The following is a 16751-nucleotide window of genomic DNA, read 5'->3' as shown; positions in this document are numbered from 1 at the left end:
GCCACCTAACAAAATATCCTGACAATAACATGCCCTTGTTGATTAAATCCTCCTTTGAATTGAATTCCCCTCTAAGTTACCCTCCTCAAATATGTCAGGTTCAGCTTTTACTTTTAAAATATACTCTGTAATGTCAAATGTTTAGATCAACTTTACTGGTATTTCATCAGTCACAGAATGAAGTTCAAACCCCTAGACTAGCATTCAATATCTGCCAAGATCTGCCTCAATATATCTTTTCTAGCCTAATCACCTGCCACCTTCATGTTCCTTGTTTGATCTTTAAGCCTTTCTCTCTGCAAATCTCTGGCCACTGAACTCTAGCCCAGCAATTAATGCCTTTATTAGTAACTGTGGTCTGAATGAAAGCTTTAAAATGCCACTTCCTATAGAAAGTATTGCTTTTTTCAACTGAGCTGTAAATAAGCTCTACCACTGTTTAACTCCTCAACACATTGTTTCTACATTTTTTGTACCATTGGTCTTCAAATTTGATGCAGTCTTGTTATCATATTTGCATGTCTTACCCCTTCTCTCCAACTAACAATAGAATGTTATTGACCAAGTTTGCAAAGTGAGGAAACCTAAACTCAGAAAAGTAAAACTTTGTGTCAGGGTCATATAATGTCTACTTTTGATGGCACCAGACTGTGTCAGAACTCCCTGAAGGCAAGAACTGTGTCTTATTGTCTCTATCTCTCCCACTAGCATGTAGTGAGTCCTCAGTTCAGTTCAGTTGCTCAGTCTTTACAACCCCATGGACTGCAGCATGCCAAGCTTCCTGTCCATCACCAACTCCCAAAGCCTGCTCAAACTCATGTCCATTGAGTAGGTGATGCCATCCAACCATCTTGTCCTCAGTTATCCCCTTTCTCCTCCTGCCTTCAATCTTTCCCAGCATCAGGGTCTTTTCTCATGAGTCAATTCTTCACATCTGGTGGCCAAAGTATTGGAGCTGCAGTATCAGTGAGTCCTTGGGAACTACTTTTATATTAATGAATATGAGTTGCCCTCCTCTGTAGAATGACTCTTTAGAACCTTGAAGGAAGTGACTAAATCATTCCCAAGGCTTCACTTACAAAGTCAGTAAATTTGTGAAAAGCAAGAGATACTGATATTCTCAATTGAATGAGATTTTGTGACCCAATCTCCTTTGAAGGAAAGCTTGGAAGGGACACAGATACTACTACTTACTGAGCTCCAAGGATAGTCCAGGATTCATCTGTTATCTCATGTAATTCTCACCACCATATCATGAAGTAGGTAGTATGCCCCCATCTGACAGATGAGGATACTGAGTCTGGAGAGGTGTGTTGGCAAAAGTCAGACAGCTTAGTAATATATTAAGAATTCAAATCTAGACAGGAATGACTCCAAAGCAGAAACTCCACTGCATCACCGATGAAAGACCTGTATGTAAGAAGCAGGCTGACACAAGGAACTGATATGTAAAGCAGAATTCCAATATATTAATTGGGAGTGAGAAACATAATTGTTAAGTGGCCCATAATTGACAGGCCAGAACCTCTTTATACCAGGAAAAGCCAAATTATCATCAGAAAGTAGTTCGGGTAGTTGGAATCTGAGCAAAAAGAGCCAGAGAAAAGATGAATCACTAAACCACCTCCACAGCAAACGTGCTGGTTGGGGCTCAGGCTTCTTCCCTCACTCTTTCATTCACTAAACATTTATTGACCATCTAGTGTGTACCAGGCACTGTGCCAGATTCTGGAAATCCAGCACTGAAGCTCCCAGCCCAGGTAACACTGCCAAGTTTGTTCCTCCCCTCCCCCATGCCTCGTATTTTTGGTTCAGGAAAGATCCACCTCCTGCTGCCCTTCTCTCCACTCTTGCATCAGCTCTGTTGAGGCCACTGATTGGTCAAAGCTTTCTTTTATTCCTCAGTCACATTCCAGTCCTGAAGGTACATCTAGATGCTATTTGAAATGTCTCTGAGGCTCCTTTAGCTTCAGACCCTCTCACAGATTTTAACCCTAATGGAATTCTCATCTGTTCTGAATTCGTTCTTCATAAATTAATTTTCTAATCCTAAATGCAATATGATAGACTATTTTTATACCCTGACCAGATCTGGGGCTATGATTTATCAACTCAGATGTAATTTTCTGAGCTCTTATTGTCTGCCACAGGCTCCCCTTCCATTTTAGAATATTTCTGCCTTGAGGGAATTTCAGGAAAGAAATCCAACTCCAGGTGACTTATTTGATAAAACCAAGGGAGACTCAATCTCTGTGGCTCATTCACACATTCATTCATTTAATTACTCATTCAGCAGGCATTCTGCTAGGTGCTGAGGGAGGGCCTTCTAGCTGACAGGTCCTGAGCTGTCAAGCTATACAACCAAAATTGACATTGTCCCCAGGAATTGTGCATTAGGAGGCAGAACAGCCATAGACTCTTGAAAGCAGAACCAACCCTCTCCGAAGAGCCTTGCCCAGGAATCAGGCAACTACAGTGCTAGTTTTGAGCTATGTGATCCAAAGTGATTTTTTTTTCTCAATCTCTTAGGATCTGTTTCTTCATCTGGAAAACAAAGGAATTGAAAATAGCTCTAACTCTACAGAGACAGTGTGAGAACTGGTGTTGGGCATTACATATAATTCAGGTACATTGATTGTATCCAGAGGACAGAAATCTTCAGATTTCAAAAAGTTCACCCCTCTTGGATTTCCCTGGCAATCCAGTGGTTAAGACTCGGCTGCTTCCACTGGAGGGGGTGCAAGATGATCCTTGGTGGGGGAAGTTCAGCGAGATGCGGCCAAAAGACCCCAATAAATTAAAAACAAAACTCACCCCTCTTAAAAAAGAAAACACAAAACCTGAGCTCCAGTTTGGTTCTGTCGGCTATGAGCCCTCAGCGCACTCTGCAGGCAGGACGCTGTTATAGCTCAGAACCGGCTGGGGAAAAAGGTAGATTTTTGAGTTCCCAGAATTGGAAGATCCTGAAACGAGGCCAGGCAACAGCTAAGACCATGAGGATTTCCTTGCTGCCAGCAGGAACCAGACTCCCCAGAGACCACCCTGCATCCTCTGCCCCTGCCCAAATGCACTTCATGTTATCTTGACTTTCTCACCTTACAGGCAGGAATCCTTAAGTCCAGAGAGAAGGCATTTGCCAAAGGTCTCCCAAGAAGTTGGTCAGAGAGCAGAATTTAGAACCTTGGGATCAGGCCCCCAATCTAGGACCACCTGCAGACTGCCTCAAGAGCCTCCCATTTCCAGAGAGAAGTGTCTTTGCACTGGAGTTTTGGTCACCCTCTCTCCCTCTGTCCTCCAGGCCCCAAGGCTCCATTTATTCCATTCTTAGACAATCACCCTGAGGCCTACCACTGGAGCAGTGCCCCAGGGCCTTGCCACCATCCCTTTCCACCTCTTCCTACCCTCAGAAGCCTTTTGTTATCCACCGCCCCCCGCCCCCCTCCCGAGTTGTACTTGGAAGCAGGATGTCAGAATTGAAGGGTCTAGTTCCAACACTTTAGAGCTGTGGGAACATGGGCAAGTCACTTCACCTCTCTGAACTTGTTTCCTGTTTAGTAAAATGGGGCTATAACGTTTACCTTCAGGGGTTATTGTGTGGAGTAAGAGTTAACGTCTCTTATCCAGGCTTGATGCAGATTAAGTGCTCAATAAACAGTAATTATCATTTAAATGGTACCGAACTGTGGTGTTGGAGAAGACGCTTGAGAGTCCCTTGGACTGCAAGGAGATCAAACTAGTCAATCCTAAGGAAATCAGTCCCGAATATTCATTGGAAGGACTGATGCTGGAGTTGAAGCTTCAATACCTTGGCCACCAGATGCAAAGAACTGACTCACTGGAAAAGACCCTGATGCTGGGAAAGACTGAAGGCAGGAGGAAAAGGGGACGACAGAGGATGAGATGGTTAGATGGCATCACCGACTCCATGGCTATGAGTTTGGGTAGGCTTCGGGGAGTTAGCGATGGACAGGAAAGCCTGGCGTGCTGCAGTCCATGGGGTCGCAAAGAGTCGGACACGACTGAGCGACTGAACTGTTCTTATTTTAAAGTACCTAGCTCAGTGACTGGTAGATAGTTGGGTGTTCAAGAAAGGTGGTCATGACAATTAAACTTAAAACTTTGGAGCACGAAGCCTGGCATTTAGCAGGGACTGAATAAAAGAAGTTAGTCATGTTGCTTTTTTGACCCAAGGGCGCCCAGTACCTTTGCAGTCTATAAGTCTCTCCCGAGCAAAAGCTGCGGAGCCTACATCTTTTTGCTCAGCAACAGGGTCTCCTTACGAAAACCGTGGGCTGCCAATGAGCAGGAGGATGGGCGGGGCTATCTGGCAGCCAGTAGCAGCCCGCAGCTGCACTCTGGATAGGCCCAGGCTGGTTTCCAGGCCGCTTAGGGAAGCTAAACCCGGAGGCTGATTGCTGGGCGTGGAGTGTCTCCAAATTCGCCTCGCTAATCAACCGGGCTCTGATTGGTGCGGACTGCGGCGGCCCGCTCCTCCCTCCGTCCGATCCCGCCCCCAGGGGAGGGGGCGGGGACTACGCCTTTAGCTTTCCATTTCATTTTCCCCCTTTTCCTTTTCTTCTGTTAATCAACTTTTGGTTTTAGTTCATGTTTTTCTTTTCCAAATTATGTAGCATATATTACTGCAGAATATTGGAAAGTATAGAAAAGGATAAAGCTATAAAAGAAATAACCCGAAATGATATCCCCTTCCCCCTTTAAAAAAGGTTTTTCACGCTCTCTACCCTAAACCGGTATTACTCCTGTTCATTGTTCTATTGCTGTAAAAGTGTAAACCTAGAAACAACCAAAATGTTCATCAAAGAGGACTGGTTAAAGTAATAAACAGATTGGTCTACACAAGGAAACAATGCCGCACAGAAGCAGAAGGAGATAGCTATACGTGCTGTATTGTAGGTGCTCTACATGAAATGAAAAGATGTGCTGAATTTAATGTTAGGTTAAAACAAAGACACAAAAAACCAAATGCACGGTGATACATTCAGAATGATGTCGTAGATATGTCGGTGATTACACAGACGCAGCAAAAGTCTGGAAATATGCGCAGTTTGCAACAAACTGTTAGGATCCAGTTACCTCTGAGATAAAGGGATAACAGAAATTATAAGACTTTATACACTACACTTATTTAATAATCGCTCAAAAGCCAAGATGTAGTACATTTGTAACTTAAAAAAAAAAAGATACTTTGAAAGAACTGAAGTAGGGGGGTAGAAAGGGGCAGAGGGAATCCCTTTGAAATTCTAATTCCACTACCAAGAGAGATTCTGTGTTAACACATTGGCTTTTATTTTTGCCTATATTTATTATATATAAATATAATGTTATTATGATATACTAATTCTTTAACCTCTGCTTATATTTACAGTCTATAAATTATGTGGACTTCCCAGGTGGTTCAGTGGTCAAGAATCTGCCTACCAATGCAGGAGACCCAAGACCCTTGGGTTGGATCCCTGTGTCAGGAGGATCCCCTGGAGAAGGAAATGGCAACCCACTCCAATATTCTTGCCTGAGAAATCCTGTGGACAGAGAAGCCTGGCAGACTACAGTCCATGGAATTGCAAAGAATCCGACACGATTGAGTGACTAAACAGCATATAAATTATGTATGACTGTAGAGCCTGCTTTTTCTACTTACTATAATTCATGATGATTTTCAAAAAAATATTATTTATACTTAATTTGTTTAAGGTTCATAATAACGTGATTTTACTGATAGGTTTTCTTTTTTTTAGTAACTTTTTTTTTAAATGAAGCTCTTGATGTCTTCATGAAGGTTCTTGATGTCTGTGGCAGAAAGAGTTGAGCTTTAGCCACTGAACCACCAGAGAATTCTCCTAAAACATAATTTTTAATGGTTGTAGAATGTTCACGTGTCACATTCATTAATATCTATTGCTAGACATTTTTCAACATTTTATGTCAAAGTGAGATGAAGCTCTTACATACAAAATATTGCATTATATTCCTGATTAGTCTCCTAGGTTAAGTTTCTAGGAGCAAATTCATGAGTCAAAGACTGGGAACAAGTATATTTCTTTTGATGCTAACTGTAAAAACTTTTCAAAGTTTATTTCTGTGAATATTTTTGATGCCTATCTTAGGTCAGGCTGCTATAACAAAATATCGTAGACTGGGTAAGTTTGAAAAAACAGAAATTTGTTTTGTCAGAGTCTGGAGTCTGGAAGTCCAAGATAAGGTGCCAGCATGTTGGGTTCTGAGGAGAGCTCTCGTCCTGGCTTACAAATGGCTGCCTTCTCGTTGTCCACAGATGGCAGAGAGTGAGTAAGCAAGCTCTCTGATGTCTCTTCTTTGAATGGCACTAATCTCATCACGAGGGTCCCACTCTCATGACCTCATCTAAAATCACAGAGTGGGAGAAAATTTTGCAACTTATGTAGCTAATTAAGGTCTGAAAGTGAAAATGAAGTCCTTCAGTCGTATCCGACTCTCTGCCACCCCATGGACTGTAGCCTACCAGGCTTCTCTGTCCATGGGATTTTCCAGGCAAGAATACTGGAGTAGGTTACCATTTCCTTCTCCAGGAGATCTTCCCGACCCAGGGATTGAACCCAGGTCTTCTGCATTGTAGGCAGACGCTTTACCGTCTGAGCCACCAGGGAAGTCCAATTAAGGTCTAGCAGCCATCATATATAAAGAATTCTGGGGGTTTCCTTGGTGGTCCGGATGCTAAGACTCCAAGCTCGCAATGCAGGGGGCCTGGGTTCCATCCTTGGTCAGGGAGCCACATCCCACATTCCACAGATAAGAGTTTGCATGCCACAACTAAAGATCCTGTGTGCTGAAACTAAGACCTGGCGCAGTCAAATGAATTAATTAATTTTAAAAAGTTCTGGAAACTTAATGACAAGAAGACAAATAATCCCATTCAAAATAGGCACAGGACTTGAAGGGATGTTTATTCAAAGAAGACAGACAAATGGCCAATAAGCACACAAACAGATGCTCAATATTATTGGTCATCAGAGAAATGCAAATCAAAACCATGACGAGCTACCACTTTACCCACATTAGGATAGCTAGAATCAAAAAATCACATGTAACAAATGTCAGTGAGGGTGTGAAGAAACTGGATCTCTGTACATTGCTGGTGGGAATGCAAAATGCTGCTGTGCAACAGATTGGCAGTTCCTCAATAGGTTAAATATAGAATTACTCTATGACCCAGCAGTTTCACGCCTAGGTATTTATCCAAAAGAACTGAAAACAGGTGTCCAAATAAATAATTGTACAGGAATATTTTTAGCAGCACTATTCACAACAGCCAAAAGGTGGAAGCAAGCCGAATGTCCATCAGTTGATGAATGGATAGTCAAAAGTGTGATATAGCCACACAATGGAATATTATTCTGCTATTAAACAATGGAATGGAGGTGTGGGATGGGGAGGGAGGTGGCAGGGAGGTTCGAGAGGGAGGGGACATATGCAAACCTATGGATGATTCATGTTGACGTTTGGCAGAAACCAACACAATACTGTAAAGCAATTATCCTTCAATTAAAAATAAATAAATTTTAAAAAATGGAATGGGACTTCCCTGGCGGTCTAGTGGTTAAGAATACACTTGCCAATGCAGGCGACATGGGTTCCATTCCTGGTTCGGGAAGACCCTAACCCTAACCCATGTGCTGCAGAGCAACTAAGCCCATGTACCCTAGAGCCATGAGAAGCCATCGCAATGAGAAACCCAGGCACTGCTACTAGAGAGAAGCCCCTGCTGACCGCAATTTGAAAAAGCCCACGTGCAGCCAGGAAGACCAAGTGCAGTCAAAAATAAATACATGGAAGTTTAAACCATGTTACACAGATGGACCTTGAAAACCTTACTCTTAAGTGAAAGAAGCTAGACACAAAATGTCACATTTTGTATGATTCCATTTGCATGTTGATTCAGAATAGGCAAGTCTATGGAGACAGAAAGCAGGCTAGTGGTTGCCAGGGGCTGGATTGAGAAGGAAATGGAGAGTGAAAGCTTAATGGGTATGGAATTTCCTTCTGGGGTGATGAAAATGTCTCGAACTAAATAGAGGCAATGTTTGCACAATATTGTGAATATACTAAATGCCCCTGAATTTTACACTTTAAATGGTTAATGATTAACTTTATGTCATGTGAATTTTATCTCAAGTTAATAAAAAGAATGATGAGCAAGGGGGAACCTGTGGCATCTGCTAATTGCGAGATTGTGTTGGGTGGCCCAGCGTGTGAAGTGTTGACATAGGTCTCCTTGTGTTTCTCTGTTCCTTTGCCTGCTCCCATGCTTTTTGTTCCTTTCTGATGTTTGAGGTTGAAGATTCCTCATGGGTAAAAGTGGTTTAGGTGTTTTCTACTCTAATAAAGGACTGTACTTAGAAAGAAGAGGGAAAGGAGCAAAGGAGGGAGAGAGGATGGAAAGAAGAAAGGAAGGACTAAGGAGTGATCACACTGTGATTGATTCAGCTTACAGGTGGTCGGCTCAACCCTGGGAAGATTCACAGAACTTAACTACACTACCTCCTCCCCAGCCCTGCAGCGTTCCCTCCATGCTGCAGATAGAAAGGCTGAACTATTGTCAACTCCCCAGGAACCAAGGACCTCTCTCAATGCCAGATGCTGTCACTCGTTCTTGAGTGCCATTCTCTCCTGTTTACCCGGCCGTTGTTATGTCTCTTCCAGGTCTGCGTTGAGGGCCTGTCCCACGACCTCCTCCAACATTCTAAACTCACCCCATTAGGACTACATTGTTGCTTAACCACTTGACTTTGCCAATAGGCTGTGGGTTCCAAAAGGACAGGAGTTGGAATTATTTTGTAGTTGAATTCCCAGTGTTTACCAAGTGTCCAGCATGTAGTAGATACTAAATATAATTTTTATATTTAAAATTATATGCATACTTTTTAGAAATGTGAAACTGGAATCCATACAATATGCAGCAGTGCATATTTGAAAATAGTGGAATAACCCTGGGTCATCCCCAATGGTCCTGGCAAGACCCACCACTCCCAACCTGTTCCATGTTGAGGAGGGAGTTAACAGGTAGCTGAACCACTGCAACTCAAGACTGGAAACAGGAGTTCTGAAGTAAAGTCCTTGCTCAGCACAAACCTGCTTGTGTGACCCTGAGAAAGTTATTCCCAATTCCCTGCTTTTGTTACCTTGGTTATAAAATTAAGCTTATGGTGTATGAACCTATTTACCAGAAATATCATGAGATTTAATGAGTAAATAATTATAAAGTGCTCCATAAATATAAATTGTTGTGCAATTGTTAAATAATTGTTAAATAATCTCGTGTAAAATTCCATAGAAATTCTTTTTTTTTTTTTTTTTTAATGTTTCTGACACAGGTAGTTAGAAAGCTACTTAGACAGATCTCCTGCACTTTTCAGGGCTTCTCTGGCCCCTGCCTTTCCTGAGTTTTGTTTGTTCAGGTCTTGAGCCTGTTCTTCCAGTAAATTACTGTTTTTCTCCTCCATAACCCAGCCAGTGCTGGTTTCTGTTACTTGTAAACAAAAAAGATTTTAACTAATGCAATAAACCAGTGTAGCATTTTCCAAATTGTATTCTGTGGAATGCAATGTTTGAAAATACTAATATGTACAGAATAATTTTTTTTACAGGATAATTCTTAATACATTTTTTTTTTAAAGTCCTAAAATAGCATTCATATTGAGAACTATATTAGAGACTTCCCTGGTGCTCCAGTGGCTAAGACTTTGTGCCCCAACGCAGGGGGCCCGGGTTCTATCCCTAGTCAGGGAACTAGATCCAACATGCTGCAACTAAGACCTTGAACAACCAAATAATACAATATTTTAAAACTAAATTAAATATATAGTTATCTTCATTGTGCTTAGTAATCTGCCTATGTTGACACATATGTTGCCTATGTCTGATGATTATTAAAAGTGCCCTGTGCCCAAGAATGTCAGCGAATTTTATTAGAATTTAGAATGGTCCTCAAACTTCAGGGCACATCAGAATCACCTGGGGGAGCTTGTTTAATGACATTGCTGGGTTCTACCCTCAGTTTCAGCAGGTCTGGGATGTGGCCTGGGAATCTGCATTTCTAACAAGTTCCCAGGTGATGCTGCTGCCGCTGCCTTGTGGCTTCTTTAAGAATCCCTTGCTGTAGTATTTCCTAAATTCTAAGAACCACCTGAGGATGCTTCTGGGTCTTTGGTTAATCTCATGACCTGTGCTGTGTCTGTGGTAACTGGTTCATATCACATAAATTATCTTAGGATTTTTAACATATATTTGTTTAAAAAATGTTAAGTATTTAAAAACAGTTATATCTTTCCATTACTATAGCATGATAGGAAAACTAACCACAGGTATGTCCTAACAAAAAGCCCATGAGTTACCCTTTTCATAAAGCTCAGGTAGTTTTAAATTAGGCGGCTCCAAAAACTTTTTTTTAAGAGTTGAAACTCAGTTTTAACCACTGGACTTCCACTGCAGGGGTTTCAAGTTGATCCCTGATGGGAAAGTTCCACATGTTGCCAGGTGAGGCAAAAAAAAAAAAAAAAAAATGAACTCATGATTCCTTGTCTTCACTTTAAAGTTTCAACTCTTTGATCCAATCATCATTAGACTGATTTTTATTTAAAACATAGGACAAGAGCAGATGATACACTGCTGTTGAGGAATCAACTTAGGAACATCATTCCCAATAAGGAAAGTATTGATTATAAGAAGTCACAAAATACTATAATCTTCAATTTTTTTTTCTTTGCCTGTTTGGCCTCGGGGCATGTGGGATCTTATTTCCCTGACCAGGAATCGAACTCCAGGCCCATGGCAGTGAAAGCAGAGTCCTAACCACTGGATCACCAGAGAATTCCCAAGATTTTGTGTGCCTTTTTTTTTTTTTTTGGTCACAAAAGTCCAAAATGAAAGATGTTACTTGTTCCTCAACCAGTTTTTAAACATTTCAAATTTTGCAGTGTTTTAAAATTTTAAAAAGGTATGTGAGTTAATATGACCATTTTTTGTACCTCATCTTTAAGGTCATTTTGTTGCTGGCCACTACAATCTCAGCACTCATACCTCAAGAATATCTAGAAATAAACTTTCCATCAGCAGCACTATGGGTAAGTTTTGGAAACAGCTATCAATTGTCTGGTCTGCAAGGATAGGACTTGTCCAAGATGTTATCACTCAATGGTTCTAAAGCCTTTTGTGCAAACAAAAAGTCATCTGTCTTAAAACAAATGACATCACATTTCTGGGGCAAATGATCTACTACTGGACTGGTGAATTGAAAATATCTTGCCAATGGCCCATATGTCACTTGAAGTTATTTTTTGCATTTTTGTCTACAAGAATTACACAACTAGTTTGTATAATAATCAAGGCCTTAAAGTCTAAAGCAAGAGGATGCTCAGCAAAGCAAAATGTAACTTCAGAGATAATTCTGATTCTGTGCTGTTAACAGATTAGGAGTCTAATCACCTGGATGCCAAGGTGACACATGATTTCTAATTCTAGCCTTCTCAACCTGCATGAGGATAATTAGAACAAGGGTAATTAGTTCACACGGAGTTGTCTAATCCATTTTATAAATGCAAAATGGTATTATTACTGATGGTGCCTTGAATTACAACTTTTAAAGTCCATCCTAAAGGGGATCAGTCCTGGGTGTTCATTGGAAGGACTGATGTTGAAGCTGAAACTCCAATACTTTGGCCACCTGATGTGAAGAGCTGACTCATTTGAAAAGACTCTGATGCTGGGAAAGATTGAGGGCAGGAGGAGAAGGGGATGACGAAGAGGATGAGATGGTTGGATGGCATCACCGACTCAATCAACATGAGTTTGGGTAAACTCTGGGGAGCTGGTGAGGAACAGGGAGGCCTGGCGTGCTGCGGTTCATGGGGTCACAAAGAGTCGGACACGACTGAACGACTGACCTGAACTGAAGCAACCACTCCTGTTTTCCAGACTGCTCTTGACCTTATACATTGACATTTATCCCTTAAGAAGCTTTCTCTGACACCTCTTGCCTAGTGTCTGACAGGGAAAAGGGGCTTTCTGTTCTCCGTGTCACACTGTTTCCCATGTTGCACAGCCCTCATCACACTGTGCTTTGTCTCCGAGTTCCCCACTGCAGGTACCCTGTCTTCTGATTCATTTTAGTGGCCCAGTAGTGTGTCCCCTCACCCCTCTTCAGACAGAAGCATTACACACAGTTCACTAACGACAATTTATTATAATTTGCTGGAAGCACACAAGTTGACTTTGGTTAAACCAGAACTATGTCTACATAGAAGTGGGCAATAATAGGTAGCCATCCTATGGAGAACTTTGCACTTAGTCATCATCCTCACTCTGTTTTAGTTTCTTGATCGACTGCTTATGCCGCTCAATTTCTTTCTGCAGGCGCTCTATCTCCTTTGCATGATGAGAGATCTCATTTTCATGGTGTTTCTTCAAGGTGGCCAGCTGTTCTTTAGCACGAGCTCTACAAGGACAGAGTGGCTCTTGGTTTAATCCCAATTCTTCACCCCAAAGAGATCTCTAAGCACCTGAAACACCTAAGGCAAAGAACAGGCATCCCAACCCCACAGGAGTCTGGCTCTTCTACCCTCTTCAAGCCCCACTATGAAAGACGACTCCATCCTAAGATACAACATTTATAGGAGATGGCCAAAAATGATTCCATTGTCCTGGTGCTAGTGCCTGAAATTCCTCCGCTAATGACGGAGTCCTTTCAGATTCAGTAGAAAATTCCAGAAAGGTGTGACTTAAGTCCCTACCTAAAGGACTTATTAGAGAAACAACCCAAAGAACAGAATCCCTTTCTGGGGAGGAAAAGAGCAAAAGGACGTGGGGAGATATAAAGGTGCATAGTTAAAGGACAAATATATGTGTCCCACCACAGTTTATCTAGGGCTGTCTTTGCCTGAGGACTGCAAGGCCCTCTGTAAAGGCCAAAATGAAGGGAAGGAAAAATAAAAGTGGTCTCTTGAGTCCAATTTAGGTCTCAAGAATGGATGATTCAAATGTTGGTTTGGCCACATAAGGGCTTCTGTTTTCCATAAATGTAAAATGTGGGAGGCCAGTTAGATGGTCTCTAAGGGCTGCACCTTGTCTCTCCGGTATGACAGGTGCCATGGTGATAATCCTTCATAGTGAGCAAGAGAGGGCAGAAAGAGAAAAGATAGGCCAAGGAGAGCAGAAGATAGATTAGTTCCACGCTGCTACCCACGGTGGACACAAGTCAGTGTAAGATAACTGGAGGTTGGTAAACAGGGTAGACAGGCCCAGCCCAATCCATGCTCCTAAAGGCTGGGCTGGGCTGGGCGGAGCGGGCCAAGTCTCCAAGAAAAGGGGGGAAGGGTGTCCCAACCACGTGCAGCTGCCACATGCTCCTACGATCCCACTCGCTGAGGCGAGTTGCAGAGGCATAAGGGTCTAGAAATGACTGAGGGTCTGAAGAATCAGGGAATCCATCCTTGCGGGGCTGGCAAGCTAAGGCCTGGGATAAGGGCCAAGAGAGTCAGGCTCACTGAGTTTGCAGATAGTGGAACCGTCGGATCTAGACGCTCTGGGAGGAATCTGGGGGCATTCTGCATGATGCGGGTAGAACTCCATGGGTGGAGATGGTAGATGACTCAGGAAGAGATGAGTCGTGGTCTGCAGACCCGCAGGTGGAAATGACTTGGATATGGGGGCTGTGGGATTCGGCAGGGCACCGGGAGCCCACAGGTGGCGACAGTCGGGCGCTCAAGCCTTGGGTTAACAAGTTCAGGGGCCTGTTAGGTCTGTCTGGGGGGGTGAGGTGGGATGGGGTCGGGTGTGGATGGGACGCCGCAGGACGCCAGGGAGGGATGCGTGGGGGCAACTGACAATTGAAGAGGGGCTGGAAGGCCGTGAGGGATCTAGGGCTGGACTCGGGGTCCCAAGGGCCTCACCGGAAGTATCGTTCCTCTTCGGCCTGCTCTCTTTTTCCGAAGGCCCCACCGGCGTCCCGGATCGCGCCTGCACTGGACCTAACATTATCTCCCTGCGGAGAGAGAAGGGGGCATTGGTACAGACGCGGGCCGGGGGGAGAAGAGGGATCCGCGCTCAGGGCTGGGGCAGCGGACCCTACCGCTGGCGCACCTGTTCCGAGCCAAAGCCTCGGCCTTGCATTGCCCAGACGCTCCAGACGGCCTGCCGGGTACGCGCGGCCAACGCCGTGGCTGCCATTGCTGTCAGTGAAGCACCCCTCCAGTGACCTGAAGCGCAGCTTCTCCTTAGGCGCAGCTTCGCAGGCGCTAACGGCCCTGCTGGCCAGGCAGCCAGTCGTTTCGCTGGAGAGGCGGGATGAAGCCAGGAGTAGCGAATCATGCGAGGGGGAGGCGGGGTTCCTGTAGTTTGTGGCGAATCCTGACAGAGGGGCGGGCCCATTCTTAGCCAACCTGGAGCAAGGGCTCCAGGGTCAAAGGACTGGAGAAAAATAATGGAGGAGACTGGGGAAAAGCTGAACAGAGAGGCAGTAGCCAAGGTCTCGGCTCTTTTTTTTTTTTTTTTTTTTTGGTACTAAGACATTTATTACATCATTTTTTTTTTTTTCCGGCTCTTGGATCTATCAGAATTAGCCATGGCGTCCACCCCCACTTCACCATTCCTACTCTCATGTTATTGTTAAACACCCAAAGGAACCCTTCATTTTTCTGGACTACTAGCATCAATAAGATGGGTAATAAGGGGGCGGGGGGCGGAGTGGGCGGCTCTGTCCATGATGCTGGCGTCCAGGGTGCCCTTACTTAGTCTTTTAGAGTTGTGGGAATTTTTTTTTTGGTTTTTTTTTTTGCTGTATGAATATATGTTATTTTTGTTGTTGTTGCACTGACATTTCACTCTCAAGTCTCAAACTTCAGCTCAGAGAAAACTTTTCTGCCCTCCTTCGTCATTCTATCAATAGCTCATGATTCTTTTTGTCTTTTTGCGCCTTCGAGTTAATGAAGTTGTCAAGTCATTACTGAATTAATATTTGCGAGATGCATTGATGTGTTATCAAATGGACTTGATAACAGGACTTTTGGCAGTGTGGTGCAATGAAGTTGAAAAGAGCATAGGTAGGTGTCTAGGGAAGACATTACCTTGGTCTTCCCTTAGACATCTAACAAATGTCATCAAAATAATAGTAGTTCATAGCCTTGTCCTATGTCATTTTCTCCCTCTGGGCCCAGTTTTTTTTTCTCTTTTAGTTGAGAGAGTTGGGCCAGATCTTATTCATGATTATAAAAATATCTTCTTTGGTTTCTGTGACTTTGTTGAAGTGTTTTTAGTGATCACCTTTTCGCTGGAAAAATACCAGCCCTGGTTTGAATGACTTACATGGGAGGAAATGGCTGCAGGGCACATTTTCAAATGTTCATTTCACAAAACTTGAAAAAGCATGAAAGCAGAAGGCTAGAAATAATAATCACGCATAAGCCCACTACTTAGTGATAATAATTGTGTGTGTCTCTAGATACTTAAGTGCCATTCCTGTTTCAGAGGGCTTCCCTGGTGGCCCAGATGGTAGAGTCCACCTGTAATGCAGGATCCCTGCATTGATCCCTGGGTTAGGAAGATCCCCTGGAGGAGGGCCTGGCAACCCACTGCAGTATTCTTGCCTGGAGAATCTCCATGGACAGAGGAGTCCGGTGGTCTATAGTCCATGGGGTTGCAAAGAGTCAGATGAGACTAAGTGACTAAGCACACAGCACAGCATCTGTTTCAGAAACTCTGCTTCTGGTTCTCAGATAATATTGTTTTTTGATTATCTCCTGGGTGGGCATCCAGTGGAAGGTCTTGCTGAGTTTGTGCCAAGGATCCATAGAGGCATTAGGGTGGCTGCAATTTAAAAAAAATGGAAAACAACAAGCATTGGTGAGGATGTGGATAAATTGTAATCCTCCTACATTGCTAGTGGGATTGTAAAATGGTTCAGCCACTGCGAAAAACAGCTTGGCAGTCACTCAAAAGGTTAAGTATAGAATTACCATATGACTCAGCAATTTCATTTCTAGGTACATACCCCCCCCCCAACCCCAGTAGAAAACTGGTACTCACACCTTCATAGCAGCACCATTTTACAATAGCCAAAAGATAGAAACAACCCAAATGTCCATCAATTGACAAATGAATAAACAAATTATGGTATACACGTATGATGGAATACTATTCAGCCATAAAAAGTGATGAAGTAATGATGTGTGCTATGTTTCAAAGGAACCAGGAAAACATTATGCTAAGTGAAAGAAGCCAGACACAAAAGGTCACATGTTGTATGGCTGCATTTACATGAACCATCCAGCATAAGTGAGTCCATAGAGACATTGGCAAGTATGGGAAGAAACTGCTTATTAGGTACTAAGTGTCCTTTTGGGGCGATGCAACTGTTTTGAAATTAGACAGAGATGGTGATTACACAATATTGGGAATATACTAAAGACCACTGAACTGTTCACTTTATTTTTTATTTTTATTTTTTTTGAATTGTTCACTTTAAAATGGTTAATTGTATGGCATCTGTGCATGCGTACTAAATCACTTCAGTCTCCGACTCTTTGCGACGGTGTGGGCTGTAGCCTCAGTCGTGTTCTACCCTTTGTAACTGTAGCCTGCCAGGCTCCTCTGTCCATGGGATTCTCCAGGCAAGAATGCTGGAGTGGGTTGCCAGGCCGTCCTCCAGAGGATCTTCCCAACCCAGGGACCGAACCCCTGTCTCATTATGTCTCCTGCATTGCTGG

The 16751-nt window shown here is 43.2% G+C and overlaps 1 protein-coding gene across 1 annotated transcript; it reads right to left on the bottom strand.

The window, feature by feature from the left end:
• Positions 1-12215: 12215 nt before the first annotated feature.
• ATP5IF1 (ATP synthase inhibitory factor subunit 1) lies at positions 12216-14299 on the bottom strand. The gene is made up of 3 exons (XM_043909445.1): positions 14131-14299; positions 13941-14032; positions 12216-12487 (listed from the first exon to the last, which is right to left on the bottom strand). The coding sequence occupies exons 1-3, from the start codon at positions 14215-14217 to the stop codon at positions 12337-12339; spliced, it is 330 nt and encodes a 109-aa protein (XP_043765380.1). The 5' UTR covers positions 14218-14299; the 3' UTR covers positions 12216-12336.
• Positions 14300-16751: the final 2452 nt, after the last annotated feature.

This window comes from Cervus elaphus, chromosome 8 (genome assembly GCF_910594005.1).
Source record: "Cervus elaphus chromosome 8, mCerEla1.1, whole genome shotgun sequence".
Taxonomy (NCBI): Eukaryota; Metazoa; Chordata; class Mammalia; order Artiodactyla; family Cervidae; genus Cervus; species Cervus elaphus.
This window is presented reverse-complemented; position numbering and strand designations above follow the sequence as displayed.

What these genes read in the sequence shown, in the direction of transcription:
- ATP5IF1 (XM_043909445.1), bottom strand. Translation starts at nt 14,217, where the DNA reads ATGGCAGCCACGGCGTTGGCCGCGCGTACCCGGCAGGCCGTCTGGAGC. An exon ending in GAGGCTTTGGCTCGGAACAG is followed by an intron (nt 14,033 to 14,130) that starts GTGCGCCAGCGG and finishes CTCTCTCCGCAG; the next exon opens with GGAGATAATGTTAGGTCCAG. An exon ending in GAAGAGGAACGATACTTCCG is followed by an intron (nt 12,488 to 13,940) that starts GTGAGGCCCTTG and finishes CTGTCCTTGTAG; the next exon opens with AGCTCGTGCTAAAGAACAGC.